Below are 11521 nucleotides of genomic sequence, written 5' to 3' on the forward strand. Positions count from 1 at the left end.
CAACTTCTTCAGCGTCATCATCTTCAATTCATCTTCCAACCTAACAGAGAGAACCAACAACGCTAATTAATATTGTTTACCAAACCAGTTTACGGTTGTAAGACCAAACCGGTTCACGGTTTACAGACAAAACAAAATAATTAATGAGCAAACAAAACAAAATAAAATTATGTAGTCTACTAACACTAAGATCAGCGATAAATGGGCCAGAAAAGCTCGTTACGCGATTGTTTTTTGTTGTAACGCTCTCTATAAACAAGACCAGAAAAGAAAATTCAAGATCTCTCCGTTAAAGAATTCAAAATCTCTAGTGTGAGTGTCTCCAATGGACCATTGCGTAATTGTAATTATTTCGGATCCTATCCATTATTTGCATGTAGTCAGTTGAATCATAGAAAAAAAAATTAACGAGAAGTTGCCACTCATATGATATATATATGAGTTACATAAATTCGATATTCCAGTCCAGAGACTTTTAACAACGAGCTGGCGTACATATACGTAGGCGACTACGTATGCATACGTACGTATATGTCTACGTATGTGTGTGTGTGTGCGCAACAAGTGATGATGATAGTAAATGTGGTGCTATTCGTGTGGAAACCACACTCGTCCCTCTCTTTATATTATTATCAACTGTTTCCATTATTTAATCTTATACTACGTAATAAGTTAATTGAATTCTCAGTGCTTTCCAATTCATCAATCCATCTATTTTTATTTATTTTTTTTATATCAAAGGAAAAAAAAACCTTTATGTGTAAATTATCTACAATTAATTTGTTGTTATGATTTTTCACTTGCAGACGGCTCAAACTGTTGGATCAAAGAATCTATAGTGTGAAAAGTATCTGATTCAATTTTGATCCCCTTCATATAGAAGATAGTTGGATTCTACTGTTTCATATTTTAATCGTCCATATGCATTATGTGTCCGTCTTATCAGTAAGGTGTTGTATTGATTAATCCAACTTTTAAACCTGTTTTAGTCTTCCTAATTAAAGAAGATGTAGAGTAGTATGATTACGGTTATCAAACATTTCCAAAATCGAACAGTGTCTTATCACAGTAAATAGATTATCCATTTATCACTTTTTGGTCAAACACTAAAGAAAATCTAGGGAAGGTTTCTAAACAGTATACTGTTTGTGATTTTGATTCGACCCCCTTTTGTTTTGGCATTGTTTCTTTGTCGAGAAAGCAAGTATATAATTAACGAACAACAAAAGTAAACATAAAGTAAAAGAATGAGAAGGTTGTTTCATTTTTATTTCTATAGAAAACGCTTTCATACAAGTTTCCGTGTTCTAACAAAAAGGGAGAACATAAAATAAAATAAAATTAAAATCAATTAGCCGACAGTTTAATTATATACAATGGATCACGTAAGGGGTGAAAACAATGAAGAAAATAATTTAATGATTCTTTTTTTTTTTCTTTATAAAAGATGAGAAATTAATTAATATATGTCAAAAAAAAAGAGAGGCTGAAACTTGTAGAAAGATCTTTGCATCAAACTTGTAGAAAGCTTCTACTGACCTGATGCTACCTCTGACATCACACTCAAGAGACTAGTAGCACAGGTAGTTATATACAGCGTCTGGAGAGAAAGGAATCAACGCTTACACACAACAACATCACAACTCCCCTGGATGCTCTGTTCATGTCAGTAGATAGAGGAATCAGAGATGCTATCCTAGCAAGGAGTCACATGAAGCTTTTCAAACACCTCCTTGGCGACTGGTTAAAGTTTTTGTAATAAAAGCTTAATCTAAACTAATTCCATCCATGATAGCCCTTGAATTTATTTTTTTGGCAAGGCCTATCTATTGTATCTTTTTATTGTAGTTACTATAATACTTCTTCTTCAATGAAAATTCACAAATTTTCAAAAAAAAAAAAAATGTAACTACTTACCAACCAAAGTCCGATCATGTATTGCAAAAAAGCTATGTTATTATTCTCATAACAAATATATTTAATTATTAGAAATATACTAAAGCATTTGCCAAATTTGAATATGACTTTTTTGACGAGTCAGTATATGATATAGTAATGCAGTTGCGAGAAGAAAACGTAATATAATTCAGTAACTTGGTAATAAAAGTAAAACCAGTCCAAGAACAAAAGTATTATCTTTTTTTAACAAACGTTTGGCCAACAGATTTCGTGTACCATTAGGTCATCGTTTGGGAGGTTGAGATTTCATTTTTATATAGCTTTTATCCTTTTTTCTCTGCCAAGAAGACATATATGCATGGCTTTGATCTTGAAGAAAACGACTTAACAGCTCCATATATAGTGTAACTGCCCCTTTCGGTCACTCGGATTGTTTTGCTGTTCTTCAAGAATCAAATGAAATGACAAAGAAACCCAAATGCGTGTGTGGTTTCACATTTATTTTCATTATATATACATGTGGCTTTTGGATTTAATTTCAACTGAGATCCATTTTTTGGGGGTATAGATATTTATACCAATTGTTATGCTTTATTATCTTTACCGATCGTACGCGGAAACCCACTTTACGTTTGTTTGTAAACTTCATTTTGTTCGTTTCAAACTTATAATCATAGTGTAAAAACGATTAGGTGTTTGTTTAATTCGATTTCCTAATCGAAATTTTTGAAAACGACATATAATCAAAGTATTTCCGTTAGTGTTGATGATGCTCCCCCATATATATTATTAATTATTAATCGTCGACTCCACCACATAAAAGTTTATAATAAAATTAAAAATTTTAAAAAGCTATAAAAAAACTCACACAATCTCACCATATATAGAACCTAGGCGTGTGTTCTCCACACTTCACCTATATCCTCTACCTTCTTATTTCAGCACAAACCACACAAAAAAAAAAAACAAAAGATAAAGAAAAAGACAACCAAATCAAAAGACTTAAACCATGGAGTCACACAACGTGAACAACAGCTTGAACGTAGACATGGAGAACAATCAAGAAACGGCGTTCGACTACTCTAAACGAGCTCAATGGCTAAGAGCCGCCGTGCTAGGTGCCAACGACGGTCTTGTCTCCACGGCTTCACTTATGATGGGTGTCGGTGCGGTCAAGCAAGACGTCAAAGTCATGATCTTATCTGGTTTTGCCGGTTTGGTTGCCGGAGCTTGTAGCATGGCGATCGGAGAGTTTGTCTCCGTCTACTCTCAGTACGACATCGAGGTGGCTCAGATGAAGAGAGAGAACGGAGGACATGTGGAGAAAGAGAAGCTTCCGAGCCCGATGCAAGCTGCTGCGGCATCTGCGCTAGCGTTTTCTCTAGGAGCAATTGTGCCTTTAATGGCGGCTGCGTTTATAAAAGAATATAAAGTGAGGATCGGAGCGATCGTGGCGGCGGTGTCGTTGGCGTTGGTGATGTTCGGGTGGTTAGGGGCGTTTTTGGGGAAAGCACCGGTGCTTAAGTCGTCGTCTAGGGTTTTGATTGGAGGATGGTTAGCTATGGGAGTTACGTTTGGTTTGACCAAACTGATTGGGTCACATAGTCTGTGATGTTTTTTTGTGTGTTACATACGTACGTGAGTAACGTGAGTAAACTCTTCTTCATGCTTCATGCTTCATGCAACACAATTTAAGCGGTTACGTTTTTGTTTATAGATAAAGAAAGTGTGGAAATGAACTTTGTGACTTGTCTTATTTCGTGGGAATTTGATAGTAATGGGATATCTCTTTGTAAGCAATTGCGTTATATTAATCTATCAAATGGAGTTTTTACCCAATAATGATAAAAGGCGAGTTGAGACTTGAGTCTTTTAACGCTTGTGGCTCTACAGTCTCTAACTATACAATCGATGGGCAAAAAAATATTCTTAAAATTGTTTAAATCTATATTTTCCGAATTGATCTAAATTTGAAGAATTCAGACACCGTAAGTTTTTTAAGAACTTGGCAAGAAAAGGTTTACATAGCACAAAAAAAAGGTTGATATCGGTTTGAAGCAAAGCAAATCACAAATATGAAAATCCGGATATACTTTCTGCGTTGGAGATAATACATGCATATAGAAGTGTTTCTAAACATATATACACATATAAACTTGTATATTTATTGAATTTTTATAAATTAAGAAGTAATTAAAATCTGAAGTTTGACATTTGAAATGAATATGGTAATTTTTTTTTAAATGGTTTTCTTTCTTGTGTAATTTTAAAGTTATATAATATCTAATCATCGACTCTTCGTATATGAATCATAAATAAAAAAAACAGAGCTGATTACTAACTTAACTGGCGTTTCAATTGTTTTGGTTGATAACTTTCTTCAACTAATTTGCCCCCAACTGAATCTAATTTCTGTCAACAATTATATATTCCTTTAGTTAACAGAAAAAAATATATCTGAAGAGAGTACACAGTTTGACTCAATAGACTAAATCCTAGAGCCACTAATCTGCCAAAACCACCAAATTAATCCGCCAAAATACCGCTGATTTTGTTTGGTAGTTAGAAGAACCGTTTAGAAATTCTAATTATAGCCTAACAAAACACGTTGTTTTGTGTGTGAAATTTATTTTCAGTTTTTAAGAGTAGAGAATACAGAGCCTTTACACAAAGTTTGATCTCGTTCCACAGTGTAAAAAGCTTGTCATGACAAATCAATGAATCTCCGGAAGAAACATAAAAAAAAAAGAGAGAGCTACTTTTGGAATCGTTGTCGTGTTCTATAACTTCTCATGCTGCTTTTGGACGATATTGCGTGTCATCTCTCTCTCACATCCTCGTAGAAAAGGAATATGTAACATACTAACATGTGGCTTTAGCATCATTGATATCATTTTCTATGTAGAAAAATATAAACAGAACCAACACAAATTACCACCGAAGCAATCAATATAGGTAAAACCTTTTTTGTCGTTATGATGTAAAAAAAGTTACTTTACCTATAGCAAATCACAACATTCATCAAAACATGACCGAAGCCAAGCATACATGTGTTATCGACAATATTCAGCCAAGAACAATTATATTGTATTCTCACTTCTTCAAACTCATTGATTACTTGTAAAGGTTTGTATAAGTTGTGGCATCTCATTCTGATGTTTCAGCACAAACTTATCCATGAACTCGGAGCTTTTCATCTTTAATATAGTGAAATAGTTGATGTCTTCTTTCTCCACAAGTCCTCTAGAGAGAAGCAAAGAGATCACCTGGTTCCTCGGTTTGATTCTCTTCTCCATGCTCAGACCCAACACCACCGGTCTTGCAACAATGTCACGCGCGTGCAGACCAATGTTGTTTATGAGGTACTCCATCGTGTACATTATCTTCTCATCTGAAACATTTGCACAGTTTGGGAATCTCATGATTGCTGAGACGAAATCTTCTTTAGACCAACCAAAACGTTGGAACAACTTAAACTTCCGTTCCATTGTTGATTCGCTCGTGGAATCAAAGGCTACCATAGCGTGAACAAAACCGGCCTTCTTGGGGTCATAACCATATCTGCAAACCCTGTTCAAGACCTCGTTGAACCTTCTCTCTGAAGAAAAAAAAGTGAAAGGAGACGCTTGAACCAACCACTTGATGCTTTTATCTGGAACACCAAGCTCTCTACAGATAGAGATCCGGGGAGATACACAATGATCAATCTTCAAAGAGAAGCATCTGTATCCACGCTTGAGACACTTGACAACACTTTCTTCCTCTAAGAGTATGCTCTTGAGGGAAACATAGCAAGGGATCAGTCTTTTCTCCAAGCTGAAAGATAGCGTTTTCGGGCAAGAAGAGATCAGCTTCGCAGTATCAGAGGGCGAGAACCCGATGGAATTGAAAAACATGAGCTTGGGAGAGATAACGCCCTCTGGGCTCAATGACAGGATACGAGGAAAAGATTTGATGACATTGGTGATTTGGTCATTGGTGAAGCCATGGTTCTTGAAGAGAGCAAGAACAGAGTCTGGTTTCTTGGAAGCAACCAGTTTGACGAATCTTGAATTTGATTTAGCTGATTCCAAAGACAATCCACAAGAATTCACCAGATACGAAACTGTAAAAGACTCCGAACACTGGGCTTGCTTTTGGAAATCATCTGATTTCACTTGGTGTGACTGTGACACTGAACACAATGTGCTTCTTCTACTCACCAAAAACCCTAGATTGACTACGACGGCGGAAGAATTAAAAGCAAAATCTCCGATATTTCTCCGGAAAGATGGAATTATACAAACCCTTCTGCAGTGTAACAAGCTCGACGACATCAATACGCGAAAACCCTAATTCTAAAGCCTAAGCCTCTTTTCCAAATCTCAATTGAAAAAAAAACAAATATAAAAATCCGAACTTTGCAATAATCTGGCTCAACTGAGAATAGAGGTGACGATAAGATCTGGGTCACACAGATCTAACAAAATGGTCTTGCATAGACTTCACGGAGATGTTGTTTAGTGGGAGAGGAGCTACTGAGCTAGCTCCGAAGGACATCTTGGCTCACAGTCACAATTTGCGACCACCATGGATGAAAACGGGATATCTCAAAATGTAGCCCCTTTACTTTTTTGGATTCACAGATTCCCCTCAAACTGTATTAAGTTACACAATAACCCAAAATATGTCACAAGACAAGTTACATAACTAGACTGTGTAAATCTTGCAAATTGACATCAATAACTTATAATCTTGAAATTTTTTTAAATATTGGAAGATTGAACTAAAGACAATGTTGATAGAAAACTATAAACCAGAAGTCCAGAACGTAACTGATTGCATAAGAAAATGTAGGGGCGTTTAAAGAAATGTCTATAAGAAGATTAAACCGCAGTTCAAAAGAGAGAGAGAAAAAAAAAAAAAAGAGAAGAAACGCATATGTTCCCTCTCAAACTTCAGTGTAATCTCTGTGATTAGCTTCGAAATGTGAGAGGGTAATGAATCTATTATATCCTGAATATTGTTTCAAGTCCCAAAACAAGGCTCTTCACGTCGTTAGATAACTCATCCTGCAATAAGGTTTCGAGTATCATCAGCTTAATTAAAACACGGTTCATTTTAAAACAACATTTTCGATAAACCAGTACTTCTCAAACTTACCCAGTAGTTAGTTTTGAGTTCGTCCACGGATCGCCTAGAAATGTGACTGACAAGCTCGTCCTCTATACCAAAGTGCCTCCCATATATTTTCCGTTCTTCAGGGTTAGACGCAATGATCTAGTAGTAGTAAAACAAAAAATTAGTTTTTAAACAAATGCAGAGAAACTAAAAAAAAAAAACAGTCAATCAATGAAAGAGATAGAGGTCTCAATACCTCAATAGACACCTGTTCTTTTCTTGCATAATCAACAACTGGGTTCTTGTTCTTGTTAATAGATGCAACACGCCCAATGTCCATAAACACTCTTACATTCTCAATACTTTTGACAATGCAAATGGGAGTTCCAACCTAAATCATTAACACGACCATTTTGTTAGGTCTGTGACCCAGAAGACATGCGTACAATGATCTTCATGAGAAAAAATAGGATATACCTTGAGAATTCCATCCGTGACTTCAACTCCGAGGATTATTGGGTCTTTCTTTCTGAAGATATGGTCTGGTAAAATCTGAAGGACACATGGGAAAACTGCTTCACAAGCTGTTTCTTTCTTTTTCTCTTCTTTGATATTCACGATGTAACTCTTAAACTGTTTTAACAGATCATAGATGGTATCGGCACAGAAGATTTTTACTCCCATTTTGTCAGCAAATTCTCCGGCCTCTGCAGTTACTTTCACGTCAAAAGCCAAAATCGTTGCCAACTCTCTTTTCCTCTCTAGCATTACACCAGCCTTCTTGATATCCTTCTCGTGCACAGGTCCAATGCCAATACCACTGACAGGTATGTTTACCTCAGGGGACTTCAAGAGCTCGAGCAATGCTTCCAAGGACCCAAATGTAGACGCTTGTACATAAACTCCTTCATCACTTTTCTCAATCTGGTTCATAAATGAATCAATATCTTCCATGGCATTTTTCTTGGCTTCTTCCAAGTCCTAATTAGGTCCAATCACACGCAAGGCAGTACCAGCAATGGCGTGTTCAAGACCCTATTGTAAAAACGAAAAATATAGGAAACATTCGTTCAGGATGTCCTCATTATTTAAGGAGGCTAAATAAGTACGATCAAGGAAAAAATAACAGCAATTGCAATGTTAGAGATAATCACCTGTGCTGCAATTTTGATACCCTGTGCACCCTTTACTTCTCTTTGAGGCAGATAGGTACCCTGAGACATCAGACCAAGAAATTGTCATTGTATAAAAAAATGGAATGTAGAAAGTTATTTGCATAAACCATGTTTCCCTAGGAATAATAGTAACAAGAGGAAAGGGATGGACTATCTGAATGTACCTTCACCCGCATCTCCTTCATCGGATGAGGAGTCAATAATGATCTAATAGTTGTTACAATTGGTCCCTGAAATAGAAGAAAGGAAAAGAATCAATCACATCAAGTTTCAGCTTTATGATATACTTGACATATTACATGTTTAGGTATGACCCCTGTGTTTTCTACTTACCTGTGACCCACAGACAACGATTTTATCACCTTCATGGAGTACACCATTGACCAAAACAACATCAATTGTAATACCTTGGCCTTCAATATTTTTGACCTCGAGGACAGTACACTGTCAACCAGTTTAAGAAAATATAAGAAAGTTGAAGTAGTGCAGAAACGATTCATTACCTAAAAGAGGAATGAGACAAACCTGGACTTTGTCAACATATGTGAGTTTCTCGACCATTGTTTTCTGAGCCAAATGAACCAACAACAGCAAAAGATCTGGGATCCCTTCCCCACTGAAATATCAATATCCAATAATCCATAGTGAGCATGGTTTACCTCTAAAGAACTATAATTTGAAGACAGTAAAAGAATTTCAGACCTAATAGCGCTAGTAGGTACAATACTGATAGTTTCTCCCATTGTTCTGTTCTCGTAATAAAGCTTAGAGTTGAGACCTTGTTCCCCGAACTGGGTTATAACCTGGACCAATGAAACAATATTATATTATAACATATGAACACATCCTTTTTCACCCTAAAATATTAAAACCAAAGCCTCAAGACGTAGAACTTACCTGTGTTAGCCTCATTTTGAATTCATTAACCACATCACTTGATTGTTGCATCATTGCCGTCATTATAGGAGCATTCTTGCTTCTTTTCCACCCGTATAGCAAATCCACCTGAAAGTTGGAGGTTTTATGCCATAAATTAGTGACCACAGAGAAAACCAAACACATCCCAGCAGAATGACAAGAAGTCTCACCTTATTCAAGGCAACAATGAACTTTGCATTCCTTCTTCTCAAAAAATTCAGAGATTCTATGGTTTGTGGCTTTAGACCATGCATTATGTCAACCACTAGAACTGCAAGGTCACACAAATTTGAACCCCTTGAACGCAGATTTGTGAATGACTCGTGTCCAGGTGTATCGATAACCAATAGACCTGGCACCTGGATTTTTGCGACAGAAATTAACTCCTTGGTTCTCTCCTGTATGTTTTCTGCAGGGAAATATGTTGCACCAATCTGTTGAGTAATACCCCCAGCTTCACCTTCCTGAACATTTGTTCCTCTGATGCAATCCAACAACTTTGTTTTACCAGAGTCAACATGACCCATGATGCAGCAAATGGGAGAGCGAAGGTTTCCTTCTACTTCTTTAGCAATTTCATTCAGTACTAAGCTTTTACCCTTTTTAGAAGTATCCTTTGGCCGGGTAACATCATCCACCTTAGGGATAGCTTTTTTTGTAGCTGTTTTAGACTTGCCTGCAACTCCAGCCTTCTCTGTTGGTCTACCTGCGACGGGACCTGTATTGAAATCCAAAATATTAGATAAAGCAGACAAAAGATAAAAAACCACAGACTGAGATTCTTCCTTTTCAAGTGTTTCTACTGACCTGAATCATGTGCCTTTGATGCAGTGTCTTTTAATTCTTTCTTAACCACAGGCTGAGGTTTTTCCTCCTTATCATCAGGATCACCCTCGATGGTAAAATTAGTTTTTGCATCCCACAAATCATCCTCATCACCATTCTCTTGTGATACATCAAGAGCTCCATGTTTCTCTTCTGTATCTACTGATTCTATTATACCAACCCTTTTATCGTCAACTGAAACCAATTCATGCAAAGTACCTGGTTCCTCTGGATGACTTTCCTTTGTTTCTACATCACCTTTCATCTGGACAGAAGCAGAGCTGTTTGCTTTTTGGCAAGCTGATTTTTTTCTATTGCCATAAACAGGACGTTTTGAGGAATCACCGTTTTTATCTGCAACAAGAAGACCTCCAGCATCAGTCAACACCTTGTTCTTGTAAGCCTCATTCTTCGAGGCTTCACGCTTTTGCTTCGCTGTTAGAAGCCCGCCCTCTTGCTTCTTCTCCATTCTCCTTATCTTCCTCCTCTGCCTAATCTTTTCAGCTTCCCTTTCTCGCTCTTCCTCAATGCGGCGCTCCTCTTCCTCTTTCCTCAATCTCTCTTCTTCTTCCTTCTTCTTCCTCTCTTCAGCTTCTTTCCGCCGTGAAATGATCTCTTGCATCTCTCGAACATGTTTAGGAACTTTCTTCTCCGCTACTTTAACATTCACATCATTCTTCTTACGCTGTGATGGCTCAAACAATGGATCACCTTGTTTGTCCTCCTCAGCCTCCACAGAAGACGCAGCTGCTTTCTTGTCCCTTTCCTTCTTCTTTCTCCTTTTCTTAGCTGCAGCCGACTCAACAGTCTCTTCTTCTTCTCCATTCTTCCCACCAGGTGCAACTACCTCAGACTGTGAAGCTTTAATATTCTCCACTTTAGATGCTGGTGAAACAGGAACATCCCCAAGTTCAGCGAGTATCTTGTCCAAATCATCTTCACCATGTGCAGTCTTTCCACTCTTCTTCTTCTTCTTCTTCTTACTCTTTGAAGTTACTCCTCCAACCTCATCACTCTTAGTAGCAGAGTCATCATCCTCGCCGTTCACAACCTTCTCTTCCTCACCTTTAAGCTCCGTACCAATAGAAACATGGTCGTCGCCTATCACACATTCAAGAATTCCCATAGATGAGACAAGGGGGAGATCATCGTCCCCACTCCACGAACTCGAATTCCTCGTATCCATTGATAAAAATCAAATATGAATATAACCTGTGATTAAACAATACAATTAAGGTATCCGATCCGATTCAATAACTCCAGAATCAACAACAAACAAATCAATCAATAAACCAAACGACATTAAAGCAATAAGGTGAGCGAAGATTACCTTAATATGTAATGGGTTTCGCTTCATATTAGGCAAAAACAAACTAGGGGAGATTTACTGAAACAACGAAGAAGAAGGTATCCAACAAAGATCGTTCTTTCTGGGGGGGGGGGGGGGAGAAGGGTAAGTAAAACAAACAGCTAGAGAGAGCCTTTCGTTCTGGGAGACAATTTTGAGAATTCTAGGGTTTCGTAAATTTCTTTTGGGTTCTGTTGCGTATTTATAGATTTCGATCGAGAATGCTTAAAAAAGGATTTTATTGAGACTAGGTTAA

The 11521-nt window shown here is 37.2% G+C and overlaps 2 protein-coding genes and 1 pseudogene across 3 annotated transcripts; 1 reads left to right on the forward strand and 2 right to left on the reverse strand.

The window, feature by feature from the left end:
* Window positions 1-2784: 2784 nt before the first annotated feature.
* Window positions 2785-3741, forward strand: LOC104756471 (vacuolar iron transporter homolog 1). The gene has a single exon (XM_010479072.3). It carries the CDS (start codon window positions 2909-2911, stop codon window positions 3509-3511), a length of 603 nt encoding a protein of 200 aa, XP_010477374.2. The 5' UTR covers window positions 2785-2908; the 3' UTR covers window positions 3512-3741.
* A 1110-nt stretch (window positions 3742-4851) lies between these two features.
* LOC104776235 (uncharacterized) lies at window positions 4852-6633 on the reverse strand. The gene has a single exon (XM_010500263.3). It carries the CDS (start codon window positions 6213-6215, stop codon window positions 5007-5009), a length of 1209 nt encoding a protein of 402 aa, XP_010498565.1. The 5' UTR covers window positions 6216-6633; the 3' UTR covers window positions 4852-5006.
* LOC104776236 (eukaryotic translation initiation factor 5B-like) lies at window positions 6629-11492 on the reverse strand (annotated as a pseudogene). Its single transcript, XR_015595398.1, has 13 exons — window positions 11248-11492; window positions 9900-11129; window positions 9263-9810; window positions 9072-9179; window positions 8877-8977; window positions 8700-8790; window positions 8508-8618; window positions 8339-8404; window positions 8154-8213; window positions 7477-8034; window positions 7256-7390; window positions 7042-7158; window positions 6629-6950 (listed from the first exon to the last, which is right to left on the reverse strand). The product of XR_015595398.1 is annotated as a eukaryotic translation initiation factor 5B-like (transcript).
* Window positions 11493-11521: the final 29 nt, after the last annotated feature.

Source organism: Camelina sativa, chromosome 3, assembly GCF_030686135.1.
Source record: "Camelina sativa cultivar CO46 ecotype springtype chromosome 3, ASM3068613v1".
NCBI classification, from domain to species: Eukaryota; Viridiplantae; Streptophyta; class Magnoliopsida; order Brassicales; family Brassicaceae; genus Camelina; species Camelina sativa.

What these genes read in the sequence shown, in the direction of transcription:
- LOC104776235 (XM_010500263.3), bottom strand. Translation starts at nt 6,215, where the DNA reads ATGTCGTCGAGCTTGTTACACTGCAGAAGGGTTTGTATAATTCCATCT.
- LOC104756471 (XM_010479072.3), top strand. Translation starts at nt 2,909, where the DNA reads ATGGAGTCACACAACGTGAACAACAGCTTGAACGTAGACATGGAGAAC.